Source organism: Spermophilus citellus (genome assembly GCF_964194105.1).
Source record: "Spermophilus citellus genome assembly, chromosome: 2".
NCBI lineage: Eukaryota > Metazoa > Chordata > Mammalia > Rodentia > Sciuridae > Spermophilus > Spermophilus citellus.
In genome coordinates this window covers 217958824-217979064 of record NC_138183.1, presented here as the reverse complement: position 1 = coordinate 217979064, position 20241 = coordinate 217958824, and the positions used below count along the sequence as shown (strand labels likewise).

At 32.6% G+C, this 20241-nt stretch overlaps 1 protein-coding gene across 2 annotated transcripts in view; it reads right to left on the bottom strand.

The window, feature by feature from the left end:
- LUZP2 (leucine zipper protein 2) overlaps positions 1–20241 on the bottom strand; it is a 516945-nt gene that overhangs the window by 148139 nt on the left and 348565 nt on the right. For both annotated transcript variants that reach the window (XM_081279800.1, XM_081279801.1), the window contains exons 6-7: positions 7145–7207; positions 3515–3577 (exon numbers count right to left, since the gene is read on the bottom strand). In XM_081279800.1, coding sequence (XP_081135926.1) covers positions 3515–3577; positions 7145–7207 — 126 coding nt within the window. The remainder of the gene's footprint in view (positions 1–3514; positions 3578–7144; positions 7208–20241) is intronic.

The following is a 20241-nucleotide window of genomic DNA, read 5'->3' as shown; positions in this document are numbered from 1 at the left end:
CAGAAAGCATATATATATATATATATATATATATATATATATATATATATATATGCAAATGGCAATCTGTGCCCAGATTCATGTTTGCATGGGATAAGTATTTAATACACATTGCTTGGCATAAGAAGAAAGTATTTCTATAACTCCAAAGCCAAGAATAAAGGTACCAAAGTAGAAAGATGAGTCATTTCTCATTGTTCTCATTAAAGAAATTGCTAACTTTTTCAATTATTAAATAAAATAGGGAGTTATTCCTTTTTATTTTAAACCTAACTTTTGTAGTTTGAGATGATTATTGTGAAAATTTGGTTAAAATATATTGCATGTAAATTAATTTATATTATTGTAATAACAAATTATCATTATTACTCATAAAACCTAATGCTATATCACTCCCTTTCATTTGGCAAGGCAGATGTACAAACACATATTTAAAATATCTGACTTCTTACCAAAAGTTCTCTATAGGTTAATGCAATGCCAATCAAAATCCCAATGGCATTTCTTGTAGAAATACATAACGCAATCCTGAAATTCTTATGGAAAAATACAAGACCCAGAATAGCAAAAGCAATTCTAAGCAGGAAGTGTGAATCAGGTGGTATAGTGATACCAGACTTCAAACTATACTACAGAGCAATAGTAACAAAAACAGCATGGTACTGGTACCAAAACAGGTGAGTGGACCAATGGTACAGAATAGAGGACACAGAGACCAACTAACTTGTATTTGATAAAGGGGCTAAAAGCATGCAATGGAGAAAGGATAGAATCCTCAACAAGTGGTGCTGGGAAAACTGGAAGTCCATATACAACAAAATGAAACTGAATCCCTTTCTCTTGCCATGCACAAAAGTTAACTCAAAATGGATCAAGGAGCTTGATATCAAATCAGAGACTCTGCATCTGATAGAAGAAAAAGTTGGCTCCAATCTACATATTGTGGGGTCAGGCTCCAAATTCCTTAATAGGACACTCATAGCACAAGAGTTAATAACAAGAATCAACAAATGAGACTTACTCAAACTAAAAAGTTTTTTCTCAGCAAGAGAAACAATAAGAGAGGTAAATAGGGAGCCTACATCCTGGAAACAAATCTTTACTCCTCACACTTCAGATAGAGCCTTAATATCCAGAGTATACAAAGAACTCAAAAAATTAAACAATAAGAAAACAAAGAACCCAATCAACAAATGGGCCAAGGACCTGAACAGACACTTCTCAGAGGAGGACATACAATCTATCAACAAGTACATGAAAAAATGCTCACCATCTCTAGCAGTCAGAGAAATGCAAATCAAAACCACCCTAAGATACCATCTCACTCCAGTAATATTGGCAACCATTATGAAGTCAAACAACAATAAGTGCTGGCGAGGATGTGGGGAAAAGGGTACACTTGTACATTGCGGGTGGGACTGCAAATTGGTGTGGCCAATTTGGAAAGCAGTATGGAGATTCCTTGGAAAGCTGGGAATGGAACCACCATTTCACCCAGCTATTCCCCTTCTCGGTGTATTCCCTAAAGACCTAAAAAGAGCATGCTACAGGGACACTGCTACATCGATGTTCATAGCAGCACAATTCACAATAGCTAGACTGTAGAACCAACCTAGATGCCCTTCAATAGATGAATGGATAAAAAAAAAATGTGGCATTTATACACAATGGAGTATTACTCTGCAAGAAAAAATGACAAAATCATGGGATTTGCAGGGAAATGGATGGCATTAGAGCAGATTATGCTAAATTAAGCTAGCCAATCCCTAAAAAACAAATGCCAAATGTCTTCTTTGATATAAGGAGAACAACTAAGAACAGAGCAGGGAGGAAGAGCATGAGAGGAAGATTAACATTAAACAGGGACAAGAGGTGGGAGGGAAAGGGAGAGAGAAGGGAAATTGCATGGAAATGGAAGGAGATCCTCATTGTTATACAAAATTACATATAAGAGGAAGTGAGGGGAAAGGGAAATAAAGAACAAGGGGGAGAAATGAATTACAGTAGATGGGGTAGAGAGAGAAAATGGGAGGGGACGGTGGGGGAGGGGGGATAGTAGAGGATAGGAAAGGCAACAGAATACAACAGACACTAGTATGGCAGTATGTAAAAACATGGATGTGTAACCGATGTGATTCTGTAATCTGTATATGGGGTAAAAATGGGAGTTCATAACCCACTTGAATCAAATGTATGAAATATGATATGTCAAGAACTATGTAATCTCTTGAACAACTAATAATAAAAATTAAAAAAAAAAAAACAAAGTACATGTATGAAGACACAAATTAGTATTAACATACTTTATATACAACCAGATATGAAAAATTGTGCTGTATATGTGAAATAAGAATTGTAATGCATTTTGCTGTCATTTATTTTTTTAATAAATCAATAAAAAATAAAATGGACAAAAAAAATATCTGACTTCCATCACCCCTGATCAAAGGGGAACAAGAAATTATCTGTATTCATTTTTCTTTGCTGTTATAACAAATTACCACAAACTTAGTGGCTTAAAATAACCCAAATTTGTTGTCCTATAAGTTTCAAGATCAGGAGTCTGAAATGAATTTTTTGGAATAAAAGTCCAGTGCTGGCATGGTAGCTTCTTTCTGGAGGCTAGGGAGACTCTTTTTCTTTATCTTTGCTTCTACTGTTTTTGTGAACAAATGTTTTCTTTACCTTTATTGCTTCATTCTTATAAGAATTCATATAGTTAAATTATTGCTTAACTCGATAATAAATATAATTTTTCATCTCAAGAATCTTAACTTGGGGCTGGGGTTGTGGCTCTATGGTAGAGCACTTACCTTGCATGTGTGAGGCATCGGGTTCCATTCTCAGCACCACATATAAACAAATATTTTCATATTTAAGTTTAAAATAAAATAAAGGTTCATCAGCAACTAAAAACAAATATTTAAGTTTTATATATAAAAGAAATTTAACTCAGTCACGCCTACAAAATGTCTTTTGCCTGTAAGAAAATACTCACCAATTCTGGGAATTAAGATTGGAATATCTCTGCGAGACCATTATCCAGTCCACTGTATATATAGGTTGTGTCAGATTCCTAGTTATTCATAGGATTTGACCAGGTAGTTTTGTAATGAGAGTATCAGTCCAAAACCAAGCAATCATAATGAAATATGAGGACTCTTAGTATCTTTAGGAACTTCTGAAAATCAAGAGTCTAGGTCACTGGAAAACTTATTTGGATTTTGCTTAATGTGTACAAACTTTGAAAAAACAATATTTTCCCCATATTGAATTAAAGTAACTGGGATTGAAAAAAGGAAATACTTTGTAACAACATGTGCATTTAATAAGAAATGTACAAAGGAAATTATACTTATCTACATTAAGTGGGCAAGAACATTAAAGTATCTTCAGTGCTTTAGCTTACAACTCTAGTTCTTGACAAAGTATAGAAATAAAGTTTAAGCTAAATAATGGTTTTGAAAGTTTAGATATTGAGCCAGGAACTTGGAGGAGAGAAAAGGATGCTCACCTTAAATAACAAATCCTTCTTCCCATAACGAAGTTCCTTTAGTTGGGCTTGGATCTTTTTTGACTGTAAAAGCAGAAACATAGATTAGTACCTAAATTCACTTATATTTCCAAGCTTATAGATACGCATTTTTTCAGACTGCACAACAGTAAATTTGTATTGAAGCAAAATAGAACTCCACTACTTTGGAAATAAAAAAAAAAGAACACTTAAACTCTGCTTTGGGCATCAAACATTCCAACATCTGAGACTGGAAGAGAAAAGTCAGAGCCTATTTTTAAAAAGTCTTATTTTTAAGAAAAGATATTACTTAAAGAATTTTACTGGGGCTGGGGATGTGGCTCAAGTGGTAGCGCGCTCGCCTGGCATGCGTGCGGCCCGGGTTCGATCCTCAGCACCACATACCAACAAAGAGAAAAAATAAATAAATATTAAAAATTCTCTCTCTCTCTCTCTCTCTCTCTCTGTCCCCCACTCTCTCTTTAAAAAAAAAAAAAAAAAAGAATTTTACTTATTGCTCTTCCCCACTCTTTAACCAAATACACAAAATTTCTGTCACCAAGGCATTGCTGAAAATATAATTTTAGATGTTAAATATATTTGTGTATGTGCGTGCCTCAGTTGTCACGGTTTATATAAAATGACTTATTTTTACATATCAACTATAACAAAATTTAAATTGAAGAGCATGTTTAAATTTTCCACTTTTCTAATGGAGAAGGCATTAAGCAAATATTACTGGAGGTAATATACTTAGGAAGAAGATTACTTAGGAAGAAGATATATTTGACTACAACACTAAATTATGTTCTAAGACATAGATGATGATGAGCATGCTTTCCAAAATTTTCAGAAGAGATTTAGTTTCCAACATTTTAAAATAAGGACCTCAGTTTACTGTATTTTTATACCTTAGATTTTGGGTCCTGATATTTTATTCAGGAGAAACACACACACACACATACACACACATGCACACACACACGCACACGTTTATCATGGTCACAAGAAGAAAAAATAATAATAACTAAACATACTAGTTGATTTTTTGCTTCTTCAGCACATATACTAAAATTAGAACAATACAGGCAGGGAGAGGTAGAGAGGAAGAAACAAAGGAAAGAATGTGAGAAGGAAGAAAGGAAAGAAGAAAGAAAAGAGGTTTAAGAGTTTGACATATTAACAACTCTGTACTACAACTCTAAACAAGGAAACAACAGGAATTTGTAATTTCTTATAAGATTGTTAGTGTTTTCTCATTTCTATAAAAATTCACTCTTTTTTTCATGATAGGAGTACTGAAGTGCATGGAACATAAGAAAATAAAATGATGTCATTATGTGTCTATATTTACTAATATTTTATTCAGAATTTAAAATTTTGCTTGAGCCACCAGCCCTTTAAATTAATAAATTTACTTCAAAATTAACAATTGCTACAACTCTGCCCATCCCCCTATTTTCACTAGTGTCCCCAAATAATGATATTTTAGACATAGTATCTCTGTCTCTTATTAGTTTTCTAAGATAATCCTTAATTTCCTGGCTGTTATGTTGTGCTACTCATTTAAGTAAAAGATCATTTCTATTAGGTTTCACAAATTGAATGCAAAGTTGATTGACATTTTGCCCCTTTTGTCACAGTCTAGTGTCTAGAACCCATTTACACCCAGGCTGGATAGTCTCTTATGAAAATATACTTTTTTCCTAATTAGTGTTGACAAGTATCAATGGGAAATGGGAGCTTGTTACTACATCCTGCATAGGTGATGTGCCCAACTCCTTTTCTAGCCTTCTACTTAGTTGGTGCTCTTTCAGGTATCAGAAAGAAATCATATTATGTCATTTGGGCTACTATTTTTTAATGAATATTTATGCTGAATAAAGAGAATATATATATATATATATAGTTAAGTTTTTAATAACTATTAAAACATCAATTATTGTATTATGTAATGATTCATTCATTAACTACAACAAAACTCAGATGGTGTTTTTCTTCAGTTAGCAACCACAACGTGGGAGATTTCTTAAGCTTTGTTATAAAAATTACTTTCAAAAGTTGTTCTTGCGGTCTCTCCTCTCTTCTATAAATTTTCTAATATTTAGTGAATTAACATTTAGTGAATTAGTTAAGCAAATCTGTTCTGAGCATTTGATGATGAATTATGAAACAATAAATTTTGATTAAGCATATCTCTTTTGTAATGTAAATCAATATGAGGCACAATTGACATATTGGTTATATTGTTAAGAAGATTTTGAAAAATTAAAGTCATCAAAAGAATAAACTTTATATAATTGAGAAATTACTATATTTAGGATTTTGATAATGTTCTTTTTAATTACAAAATAAAATGTAAATTTAATTTTAAATGTGTGTAGATAGAGTTTTTGTTTATTTGCTTGTTTGTGAAGGTATATTCTCACTTGGAGAGAAAAGAAATCCAAATTTTGACTAGGCATGTGACCACTCTAATAACATTTTTCAATATCCCTTCAACTTGGCTAGGCATGTGACCTAGTTCTGGCCAAAAGGGTATATGATGATGGACAATTTCCTCTTTAGAGTACCAAAGAGCAGTGCTTATGTTCCACCTGAAATCTTCCCTTCATCTCTCTCAGAAAGATAATGACTGGAAAGGTGTTTTGGGCCCAGGAATGGTAGCTCTGGTACCATGTTTAGAATATGGTAGATCTGTGTGAAGAGCTCTCTGCCTTATTTCTACACAACAATGGAAAATGAGTCAAAATTTTCAACATGCATGTGTAAACCTTTGCTCTTATTCTTCCTAAGACCCTTCCTTCCCAACTCTTGCACAGGTATTAGGTCTTCATTGTGGTGTGAAAAAGTTTCTCATACCTGTTCCTTATCAATTAAAGGCTTTTCATGGAATAAATCTCTGCTACAATTATTCCTTTCTGTGTGTGCTTCTTGCAGGATACAAGTAACACAATGAATTCCGTCTCCTCACCTTGAGGAATAAAAAAAAGATCGCTTCCAATACTATCATTACTCTTTTATTGCTCACATTAAAAAATATTTAATATGAACTATATTCCTACATTAAACACAGGATCCTAGAAAGATCTGAAGATGAGAGGTGAAAGAAGTTAATTATTTTAGGTAAGCCTGGATGAATCAGAATGAGTTTTTCTTCTCTGAGAAATGAATGAGACAATTTTGCTACAGCAAACAGAACCAAAGAATGGATTCGTTTTACAAAGTTTATGATCACTACCAGCATCTTCATCCTGACAATCAATTATCAGTACAAAACTTTGTAGAACTCAGGTAGACAACACACACCAAAAAAAAAAAAAAGGAAAATTGAAAATTGATTAACTTCCGCGAATTTTCTATGAAGGAAGTTCTGATAATAGAGTTAAGGGAAGAATCTAGGATATCACCCCAATGAAAGCAACATTTAGCTAACTTTCTTAGTTTTTTCTTTAGCTGTAAAATGTTAAAACATTCGAAGATACAGAAAAGCTTAAAATGTGTTTTATTATTCTATTCCAAAATTTGATTTGTGTTAGGAAAAATAAATAATCATTGTCTAGATTTAAAAAAAATATTGGCCATGGATATTGGTTTTCTCCAGTTGAAGCTAGAAGAAAATTTACTCACCTCTTCTGCATGGATCCCACACAGCTTGCTTCCTGACAAAAGTTTGTTTTTCAAGCTTTTATTCTGAGGAAAGAAAAATGGTTTTATGCTCAAAAGTAATAAGATACTAAGAATTTCCTTAGTTTTACCAACAACATTATGTTTAGTTCATAGGCTAGATCTTCGTGATATATAGAATTTGTAAAAAGCTGAATTAAATCTGTAATGTAAAATAGAGTTCTTTTTATTTAAACAAAAATTTTATGTACTAGCATTAACACATTCATTTAAAAAGATAAAACTACTTAGCCTCTCATTTATTTTTATTTTATTATAGTTATGTTTATGATTTTCTAAAGTAATATCAGTTACAAATCAGTAATGCATGGTGGTTTCTTAAAGCACCATTTGAAGTGCAGGCATTTATTCCTGCTGCCATCTCTGCTGGTCATCTTGTATGCTATCATAGTCTTCATTCCCTCTGAAAGTCATAGCTTTAGATTTCTCTACATCCCTTATCTCTGGACATTGCTCTTAAAGGTCTCTTTCAGAAGCATTTTATACCCCACATTAGAGGTGTGCTTTCTCTGTTGAGTGTAAGTACAGACAGATCTGTTAACCCATTTAAGATTCCCATAATTGGTGCAGGTTAATAGGAAAAAAACTTGTTCTCTAATACTACTTCTTAATCATCTGAATACACACATACACACACACACACATATACAAACACATACACACACATATAATATATATTCTTTTTTTTTTTTTTTCCTTTTTGGTTCTGGAGATAAAATCCAGGGTCAGGAGAATGCTAGAGAAATTCTCTACAAGAGAGATACCTACATTCTCAGCCCTACAACTATAGATATTTATTTATGTCTCTTACACACAGATTTTTCTGTCTTTTGCCCCAGTAACTGAGGAACAAAGACCAGATGGTCAAACTAACACACACACACACACACACACACACACACACACACACACACAAAACCCAGAAATTTGAAAAGCACACAAAATTTAGATCTCATAATGACTCAATGGGTAAAGTAGTGAAATGGGAAAGCATGCTTTTTTTTAACATAATACATAATGACTCTAAAGATGCTCAATTTGATGAGTAGCTTGAGCAAATTGTACAAAATCAAATGTAAACTGAACAAACCAATGAATGGGCACATTAAATTTAAGAGATCCCCACCATAAATCCCATGTGATCATTTTGGTTTTCTTCCATTAAATCTTCAAAATTTTAATTTATTCTTTTAATGGTACAATATGACTGTATAAAAAGTAGGATTTGTTGTGACATACTTGTATATGCACATAATTTGGTCAATTTTATTTCTTATATGATTTCAAACATTGTTTCCTATTTTGTTTCCCTTTTATGCTTTAACAAAGTGCAGATGTCCTGTTTGAAAGTTTGTTTACTTTCCTCTGTAGTTAATTGTTGAAATTCTGGACAGCTCATTTAGAATTTTAGTACAGTGAAATATTTTACATAAACAAGGAGAGCGTTACTTTGATTCATTCAGGTGAGATTCTTTGGGGAATAACTGTACTTATACAATGATGCATAAGATTAATGTTTGTGAGGAGAATCTAATGTACATTATTCCTACATTTAGAAATATGACAATAAAAGGCTATATGCCGCTATATTCTAACTCTCTAATGTTGCTTCAATTGTAGAGCAAACCAGATCTCTTTAGGACTGAGATAAGTACAAATAGTAGGATGACTTATGTACCAAAACAAAGAACCCACACCTCAGTGCCTTTATTAGATATGAGAAATGACTACAAATTAATGGCGGCAATAATGTATTTAAACATTGGTCTCTGTACTCTATACTACTTAAAATTTGCAACTCCACTTCTTTATTTTTCTTCTCCCTCTGTGTCTGAAAAAGAGGATGCTGCAGTAGATTCTGAATATTGATTTGAATAGTGAAGATCATTATACATACTAATTTCAATTCTTTAAAAATGATATAGATTGATATTTGCCTGAGAAACAAATATGCATTTTAAAAATGATAGACTATAAATCACCAGTTTTCAAGATGTTATTTATCATTTATCTCTGATTATATGATTTAATTCTAAAAATAAATGGTTCTTTTTTTTTCCTTGTGGTGCTGGGGATTGAACCCAAGGCCTTGTGCATGCAAGGCAAGCACTATACCAACTGAGCTATATCCCTAGCGCTAGACCATTTTTTATTGGTTTGGAACAGTTTTTTTTTCAGCAAAATGAATATGTGTCTCCCACATTTATAGATTCATAAGCAGTGCTAAGCATCCTACAGAATTTACAAGGTTTTCCCTGTGCCACTAAGATGATCAAGTATTGATATTGTGGCAATATGGGTTGAACAAAATTAAACAGATTTATTTTCTGTGAAATTCTTAGAGCCTTTATTATAATATTGTTTATGGTAAAAAATGTTTTTCTATAATTTTTTAACAGTGGGTTATTTTTTACTAGAGCATTTATCTTTCACTAGAATTCGAGGAATATTATTATAAATATTAACAGATGTTAGGTATTAATAAAGGAGGCAAAAAGAATCACACTAATATATTTTGATGGAATTTAGGTCGTTGCTTTTTTTATTTTTATAATGTTCAAGAAAAAATTTTAAACATATGTTACAATGGTTAAAAGAAGTTCAGAATTTTTGTAATAAGTGTCGAGAGTTTTAAAATAAAAAGGAAAGATGGGACTCGACTTCTAATACAGCAAAGACAGCTGAAAATGCAGTCAATAAACAGAATTAGGAGTGTCAAGGGATGGGAATTTTTCACTAGGAGCCATTACCCTGGATAGGAGGTTATTGCTAAACAAACTTCACAGGATTCTTGGTGAAGGCACAATATTAAGAGTAGGGATGAAGAATTAGGTTGCATTCAAATATCATGGGTGAGGGATCTCCCTAAATTGATTTAGCAGAATTCCTACTACAACTGGACTAGGCAGACCAAAGACAAGGCTCAGTCTAATAAGAAGGTTCAAAGGAATCAGTGTTAGGTTTAATTGAAGAGTCTTGGTAGAGTTTTCATTTTGTATCTAAAAAATCTGCTCACCTTAAAGTCCAAAAGAATTTTACTTAAACATTTCCCTAGAATTGTTAGTTCTTGATTGTGCACTTATGTGTAATTTTCATTAAGTTAACCTGCTCCTTTAAACACAGGTTTCCAGGTACTTGAACACCAGCTGGTGAAGGGACTCTTCTTTGTGTACTGACATATCTAAGAGCCTTTTACAAAAATCAGTTGAGCAAATAACTTCTTGGGCCGTTATGGAACATTAGGCAACAGACCTTCCTTCTTGCCATGAACAAGTACACAACCAGATCAAATATACTAAGCAAATGTTTCAGACATGACAACAACTGTCAGATCATGGTCCCAGAAAGAGTAGCAAAAATTTAAAGAACTTTGAGATCTCTGGTTTTCTATCTAGAGGCAATTTATGAGTTATAATGCAAAAGAAAAAGCCAGAAAGAATGCATAAGTTTTGATAAATATTGAGAAGTGTTTGACATTAGAAGAAGTTTGTCAGGAAGAATTTGTGTGACAATGTACCAGAGTGTTGGGATCAATGTAGAAAAAGAACTTCAGATTTTTAGTGGGTACCCTTATTCCTTTATATGAATGGAAAATTGCATTTGTATAAAGTGACCTGCAACAACAACAGTTAAGAACCAGTAGGAACGAACTGCAAGGTGAAAAATCATTAGCACTTATATGAACATTCAATTTCCAATCAGTCAAAATTAAAAGACTTAACAACTAAGGTGTTTAGTAAAGAACTCAGAAGGGGCTGCCTTACAAATAGAGCTAAAATTAATTTAGGGAGCAGGGACAGGGAAAAGTGAGGGAAAGAGCAAGTACTGGGAATGCAAATGGAGTAAATTACATTCCATACATGTATGATTATATCAAAATGAAGCCCATTATTATGTATAACTATAATGGATTAACAAAACCTCATTTAGATCAATCTTACATAGTTTTAAAATAAGGTTCAAAATAACCACATTGAAAAAGTGCTATTCAGGGCTGTGATTGTGGCTCAGCAGTAGAGCACTTGCTTAACACAGGCAGGACCTGGGTTCGATCCTCATCACCACATAAAAATAAAGGCATTGTATTGTGTCCATCTACACCTAAAAAATAAATGTTAAAAAAGTGCTATTCAGTGAAATAAAATTTAAACATAGAAGAAATAAAGTTCAGATACTCAAAAAAGATATATTTACAATTCATTATTCACTGAAGATGGTAAAACACAAAAAGAAGTAGAAAATGAGATCTTCAAAAGACAGGCAAAAAAATGTCAGTATAAAACATTATTATGTGTAAAGAAAGATAATGTCATTGATTTAATATAGCATTATATTATGCTATGTTATATTGTATTTTATTATGAAAATTATTATGTTATATTTTATTTTATTATGTTATGTTATATTGTATTTTATTATTTGGACCATGATTCTGAAAGACACAATCCTAAACACAATATTACCAAATGTTGAAATCCTGACAGATCAAAATCCTTAAAGTTCAAAACTCCTAAACGATAAAAGTTCCAGAAATATTATTCTGGCAAAAACAGTTTAAGTTCTTTATAGATAATTAATTCGTATTTATAAAACATATTTATATGTCAAATACATAGAAACAGAGTGAAACACCTCACAGGCCATTTTACACAGTATAAAAGGAAATGATAACACACATATTTTTCACACATAAACAGCAGGTATGCTACCAGTTATGAGCAGATGAACCACATTCACAAATTAGGTCAGAAACTGAACTGTATAACTGCATAACAATATGGTTTGAAATTGTGAGCAACTTGATTTGCAGTTTTGGTCATGTGAAATTCTATGAGGGACAACCTCATTCTTTTGATGAGATTGATCAAAATCCCGAATGGGTCACAATTGCATATGCAATCACTGGAAGAGCTATCATCTGGAAGAATTGTATGTTTTGCAAATTAAGATGTGTTAAAAAGACAGATCCTCATTCACATTGTAACAACATTTATACCTACATGAACCATGCTTACACCTCAAATTCAACATTATGATAATGCAATTTTGTACTGTCAATTTGTCCAAAAAGGAATAAAATGGATTAGCTATCTTGTAAAGGACTTTACTGAACTTTTACCTCTACATCTCCAGTACAGGAATGGGATGGTGCCTGCACACAAACAGGGTGAGTCTTCCACACATAGTCCACTCAAACTCACACAAACTGCTCTGGTAACATCCTCACAGACAGACACATTAAAAAAAATGTTTTAACTACATTCTAGGTATGTGAGCTACATAGCATTTTTAAAATTTCTCTATCATTAAAATGCACTCATCTCTTTCTCAAAATTTAGCTTTCTACCCCATTGTAGAGTCTTTCTTTCTTTTCTTTTTTTTTTTTTTCATTTCATCACTTAATCATTCAAGATCATAATTTGGGGGGACTTCAAACTTTAGGAACTTGGTTTTTAAGAATTTCAATATTTAAGATGATGGCATTCTGTATCATGTCATTCCTGATAATGATTGGCACTGATATTCAAATATATAGAATTTGTTTTGGGTTTATCCAGTCTTTTAAATCTGCCACTATTGCATCAAATGTTTTGACAGTCTTTTGGGGAGCTTACACAATTAAAAATTGTTTTATCATTGTGAAGAGTTGCTGTCTCTAGCATTAATATAAAGCACTTCTTAATTTCTGCCAAATTTCTTTTATCATGCCTTATTTATCTGATACAAAAAGGGCAACTGTTTCTCATGTCTACAGAGCATGTCTATTTTTATATCTTTATTTTCCTCTGATATGGGTCTTTATATATTAAGAATTTCTTTTATAATCATTATATAATTTGTTCTCATATTTCTGTGCAGTCTGGTAATCTCTATCTTTCAATTGAAGTATTTATGTGTAATATGTTCTCCATTATCAAACAATTTGCTTTTCTTTTACATTTTAAAAATTTTAGTGTCTACTTATCTATTTAGAAGAATATTTATAATTAATATTATTCCACTTCACACCTCAGACTCCATCATACTTAAATGCTAAGTCAAAAATTATAAAACATATATTAAATGAGAAGACCTGTGAGCCATGATAAAAGCATTAAGGACACCAAATTTGAAATGATTTAATCAGAATATTCCTGAAGAGGCACTTAGACATGACTTGTTAACACAAATGAATAAATTGAAATATTTCTAAAATTTTCAGTCATCCAAACAATGAAAAATATGGTATTTTTCTCAGGGTTCCACTTTATCCAGTTTAAATGAATTGAAAGAACAATAATCCATGTAGGTATAATATGTCAAAATGCACTGTACTATCATGTATATCTAAAAAGAGAACAATTGAAAAAAAGAAGAAAGGGGAAAAAAAAGAACATTGACAACATTATTTGCAGGAAAAAAAAAAAAAAAAGACTAGGAAAATTACCAATCTCCTCATCAGTTCCAAAGACAATCTTTGCTATTTTCTTTTTTAATTCTGTCTCAGAAAATGATGGCTATAAACTGTCTTGATCGGAGTTTAACACATGGTTTCATGTGCTAGGGATCTACTTTTCTGCCTGAGTATTTTTGCCTGCTTCTTTTGGTACTCCAGTCAATTTCCTGATGTCGCAGAAGACCTTTAGCATACACTCAAAAAGTATCCAATGAATAAAAATATGTAAATTTCACAAGAAATTAGGAGTATTCTTTTCAAAAACTCTCTTTAGAAAAGGAATTTTGACATTTCATCTGTATGTGTGCACCACTCTGAAATGTCTTGGTTTCACAACTACTTTTCAAAGAGGAGGTTACTACAGTTTGGCTGGAATCTGTGCCCACAAGTAAGAAAACAGAACACATCTACTGAAAGTTTTGATAAGCATGACTTTTAAGGAGCAAACTGGATGTCCTGGATATTCTTGACTCTTCCCCTTCACCTATTCTCTTCTCATGTTGTTTCCCTTTATGGAGATTTTCTCAAAGACATGCTTCATGTAGAAAAGCATAAAGAATCATGTACTTTTGAAAACATTTTCCTTTTCTTTTTCTCAAGAGGTGAGTCTTCCTGATTTGTTCAACTACACATATCTCAGTATCTATTGCCATTGAAAATATTTATATTCAAATGAATACTATAGATTATTGTACAATTTTAAATTTCCATCATTTATTTTACTAATATGCAAATTTTATTATGATAATTTCTTGTTTAAAAAGTATGGAGAAATCTATGTGAAAGGAAAAGGAATGAGACAACCCTGGATTTGAAATTTGATTATCTTGTGTAGTTTTTCTTTCATGAGTATTCCTACACTTTGATCACATTGTCCTACCCTCAGCGCAGACTTCCATTTGCCCAGTTTATTAAATAGCCAATTCTCTTTTCTACTCGTGTTCTCTGTGACTTATCATATCTGAAATGTTCTGTTATTAAAGATCTTAAGAGATGACTAGAATCACACTGACTGAAAATTTCTCATGAAATATTTTAAAGTATTAACACTTTGACTTTCAAAGGATAGAAAATGTGACAGTATCTCCCAGACCATCTTCTGCCCTAGAAGACACACTGTTGTGGTCCAGTGGATTACTCCTTCCTCTCCAGACAGGCTGAATTGCCATAGTTTACAATTATTCTTCTCATCCATGTGTTTGATGACATTTTGTTTCTAAGTTTACTTCTGAAAATTTTCTGCAAACTTCCTACTTATTCTGATAGAACCACTTTTCCCAATACTCCATCCAATGAACAAAATGTCCAGAAGTACTTTTTTTTTTTTTTTTTTTTAATTAAAGGATTCACTCAGGCACAGGTACCAAAACAAACAACTGAAATAAACAAAACACAATGTAAGTTATAAAGCCATCAAAAACCAGTAAATTGGGTTCATAACTAATCTTCTGAGTAGGTTCTTATGTTAAATTGTATTTAAGAAAAACGACTTACATGGGCATACACACAAACTTGAGCTAAAATTATGTGGAAAATAATAATAATCCATATGTAATGGTGTGTGTGTGTGTTATTGTTCTGTTATTGCAGGCATCTGCATGAAATACAATGGAAATTTAAAAAGGCATGTGTGAGTCTTTTAAATACTATATTATAATATGAACTGAAATGCAGACAATTAAATCAATCCGTATTTTGAATTCAAATGTGTGAAACTTAACTGTGTATATTTAAACCTAGGAGACAGGATAAGCAGACAAAAACTTTTGTGTGATTATGTGATGTGATTATGTGTTATTTTCCCAAAGAATCTATGTTGTCATTTTAATGGAATTTTATGCTTCACAAGTAAATATCAAAATGAAATTAAGTGGTAATATGGAAGATAATATAACGAAAGTGGGGATATGAAAAAACAGTGGTGTGTGTATGTGTGTGTGCATAAGCAAATGCGCATGTGTATATATATATAGAGAGAGTCTGTACATATATATTTCTGAGAATTGAATTTGGGTAATTTTATATATATATATATATATATATATATATATATATATATATATATATATATATATTTTTTTTTTTTTTTAATTGTAGGTGGATGCAATACCTTTATTTATTTAAACATGATGCTGAGACTCGAACCAAGGGCCTCATACATGCTAGGCAAGCGCTTTACTTCTGAGCCACAACCACAGCACCCAGTACTTTTTTTTTTAATGTTTCCTGTTTTTACTGTGGATTATGCTCAGTTCCTAAATATATATCAAAGTTTTCTGAGTTAAGAGTGCCAAAAACATTATCCTACTTATACTTATTTTCAATGAGTGTGCATGAATAATATTTATAGATGAATGAATATTTGGTTATAAAGGTAATGTTATTATTAATAATGAATAAATTGGCAGGTCATCACATGTATGTGACATTATTATTTTTATTATTTTATTTGATAATTACAGTATCTTAAATGCATATCTTCAAAACATATGATAATATTTATCTATCTTTGTCTTTGTTATACTTCTTGGGGAAAAGGAGATAATTATATAAATAGGTGATATATTTGGTGAAGTATCTTTCTCTAATAACTTGGGATTCCAAAAAAGCAACAGGGTTATATGGACTATGTTATATAGGCTGTGTTGTTCAAGGCTTGCAAAATAGCATTTATTGTAAGAAGCATTGCACTATTTTATATTTATACATTAATTTTTTTATTTGGTATCCCTTTTATTTTTAAATACCATTATACACATACACACACACACACATATGTATATATATATATTTCTTTATCTTCTTGTTTTTTGCTAGGAATTGACAGAATTCACAGAGGCACTTAACCACTGAGCCACATCTCTGAAAATGTTTATATTTTAGGGACCTGCTAAGTTGCTGAGGCTGGCTTTGAACTTATGATCCATCTGCCTCAGCCAGCGAAGCCATAGGATTACAAGCATGGACCACTGCACCCATTTCAAAAACCAAGATTCTTATATTGTTATATAACAAGGAATATTCTCATTTAACTGCACAAAGTAGATGTTCAGAATGTAAATTGAATGAATGAATTTAATAACATATGGAAAGGTTGTGATCTCAATCTGAAGCACTAATATGCACATTACTTGGTTGTCAGGATGTAGCTAAAAGGTTGCCCATTGAATCTACACTCATGAAAGAGACTAGTATGAATAAAAATATTTTAGGTTTTATCTGTGAACATATTTCAGGGAAAGAAATGTTAACACAACACAATACTTATTAATAAAGCATATATAAATATAAACAGATTTCACATAAACTTTTAAATTTTTTCTCAATAGCAAAGACTTCCATCATGAAGTTTAACTTTTATACTAGACATAAATATAGATGCTATTAAATATGACTAAGAATTGTAACAACCTTTACTCCTCCTGTAAAGGGCCCCAAATGATCTTGATAACTTTTCTATATTTCCTTTTGGAAGTTTCCATTAGTCTCTCATGCAAATATGTATATACATGTATATGGTAGCCACAATATCAGTAAATATAAAATTATCACCTTTGAAATAATGTATTTTAAAATAAAAATGAATATATCTAGAGTATGTGATTATCGCCACCAACCCATATTTTGATGCCACTAGTTAGGCTTCCTAGTGCAATAGAGATTCATGTACAAAAACATCTCATGGCCCTCTTTGCTTATTCTTACTTCCCTAACTGAAGTTTTCACAACCTTGAAATTCAGATTGTTTTGATTGAATTAATCTGTTAGTGACCACTCTGTTTGTAAATTGTGATTAAACTTCACTTTGATAATCAAACTAAAGAAGTTGCATGTGGGTACATCCATTAAAAATATAAAGACAATTATTTTTTATGTTATCAGCATCATAAAATACAGCTAGGCTATCTGAACATATATATATAATGGACTTTTTTAAAGCCCTAATAGCACTGGTACCAATCACTTCATTACTTCTGTCTGCTTCTGTTAATGGTGTAATTTAATTTGCTAAACAGAAAAATCATTCAGCCATAGTCTGGCTGGGCACAAATCACGAGCCACTGAAACAGGAACAAACTTTATTTCTGAACTCCACCAGGACACTCCACACACTCTCCCGGGGAAAAAATGCCGAACGCCAAGCCAGGTGGATCCTCCCAGGATAAACTACTCCAACAGGAAATCCCTCCTCCAGAATTCTGTCCTACCGCATTTCCCCAACCAATGGGAACTCTCCGGGAGTCCAGGAGAGCTCCAAAGTAGCAGGCAGAGGCAGACAGCAGGGGTCTAATCTCCAAATAATGCACATCTTAACATAATCATTATCATCTCAATGGCTTGCTGGCATCACCTTTCAACCAAAAATGCCATGCGTCATTCCTACTTGGCAATGGCTCTCACATCATTCTTTTGATGAATTCAGGGTATGGGCTTGTATCACATATCTGCATCAACAGGATTCAAGAGAGAGTGAGAATCTTTTTTTACAGCTAGTATATGCTTGTTTTTTTTTTTAATGATAAACTTGCTTATTTGTTAATTCACATTGAATGTTACATATTACAGAATTAGAGCTGGAGGAGAACTTGTGTATCATCTCAGTCAGACTATATTGACTTCTATAAAAAAATTCTGTAAAAAGTCCAACATCACTTGAATTTTCTTTTGTTTATTGTGTTCAATCATGAGTTAATAAAGCTGTGAAATGAGCATCACTTCATTCACAGCATTTTTATGTACTTAGATAAGGCACCTGAAGTTGACTATGGAAGACTGTTGCTTCTGAACATGAAAATCCTGTGGTTACCCACAAATGGCATGATTATAATGTGTGACCACAGTTGACTCTAGAATTTGGCAATTCTGGACAACTGTGCAAGGCAATATGTTTCTGTGAATTTAGATGTCACTGCCAGAGTTTAAGAATGAAGCTATTTCATTATTTAGAAATATATCAATTAATTTGGGAATACTTATTTAAGCAGCCATAGTTGGGCCAATTTGGGGGCACGGAGGAGACATTCATCAAGAACCATACTAAGACTTTTGTAGGTATCATATTCTTCAGAAACATGGATGGCTCAGTACAGTAAAGAGAGGGTTCCGACTATCAGATAATTCACTGATATAACCGACTCTTGATCATACTATTTTATTTATTTCTGAAATAATTATAGTTTGATATTACTTAAGCATTGATAAATGAAAACAGGTTTTAAAGTTTTGTAATCAGAATCCTATCATGGCTATCTGCCCCTAAACAATGGATCATATCCTCTTCAGATATCAAGTCTTTTACAAGATCTAAAATAAGAACACATAGTTGGGTTAGGTGGGGAACACCTGTAATCCAAGCAACTCAGATGGTTGAGGCAAGAGGATTACGAGTCTGAGGCCAGCTTCAGCAACTTAGCAAGGCCATAAGGAATATTTCTTAGTGTTTAAATGCCCCTGATTTCAATTTCCTGTCTTTTTTATTAAAAAATAAAAATAAAAAGGAACACATATTTAACTATACTCAATGTCTGCATGTATTATATTTCATTTGAGGGCCAAAAAGAAAAAGAGTTTAAAAGATTCACTGAATGTTTAAATGGCTGTCATATCTGCTGCCAACCTCTACTATACCTTATTCTCTGAATCATACACTGAGTTTTCTCATGGAAAGACTTTCCCTAAGTTAATTTCATGTAGCGTTGTGGCACCAACTTGACCCACATTATCAAGGAAAGGGTAATACTCAAATACACTCATTTAGAATGTTGGTCTATATTTGGTAAAATAACAGAATGATTAGTGGTAATTTCCACATAAATATTATTTTTTCTATGTTTCCTGGGGAAAATGTACTAATGGGCACCACTAAGAGAGAGCTTATCTGATAGTGGACTATACTTAGAAAACAGAGACGTGACTAAGGGGAAAGAAGTTCTGAGCATGATAATTCTGATTACTCCACCTCCTCACATTGATAAAACCTCATCTGATGCAAGGTTTATTATTTATTTTTGGCTTTTTTGGTTACATGCTTTTACCCAACCACCTTGGTCCCTTGACATCATGCTTAAACATTTGTGCTTCCTACACATGTAACAACCTTCGATGATGTCCTCATTCCTTTACCATTCAGACAGCAAAATGTAATTATTAACCAGGCTTATATTTCATGCTAATGCCAAGTTTACCAGGCTGTAAGCAGAGAATATATCCTCCACTTTTAACCTCTGTATATAAAAGGTAGACTGTGCATACTACCAGCTTAGTTACTACCTTTTAAACGGATGGTGTAGCTGTTATGTTTTGGATATGAGGTTGCCCTCCCCAAACACTCATGTTAGGCAATGGATCTACTTTCAAAGATGTTATGGTTAAATTATGAGAGCTGCAACCTAATCAATAGATCAATTCATTTGATAGCTTAAAATTCATTATTGGTGATAACTGGAGGCAAGTGGGGTATGACCGAATGAAGTTTGTGACTGGGGGCATACCCTAATTTATTATCTTTTGTCCCTGGCTCCTCTCCTGCCCCCCATCTCTCTGTCTCTTTCTCTCTCTCTGCTTCCTGGTACCATGAGTTGAGCAGCTTTCCTTTGCCAAGCCC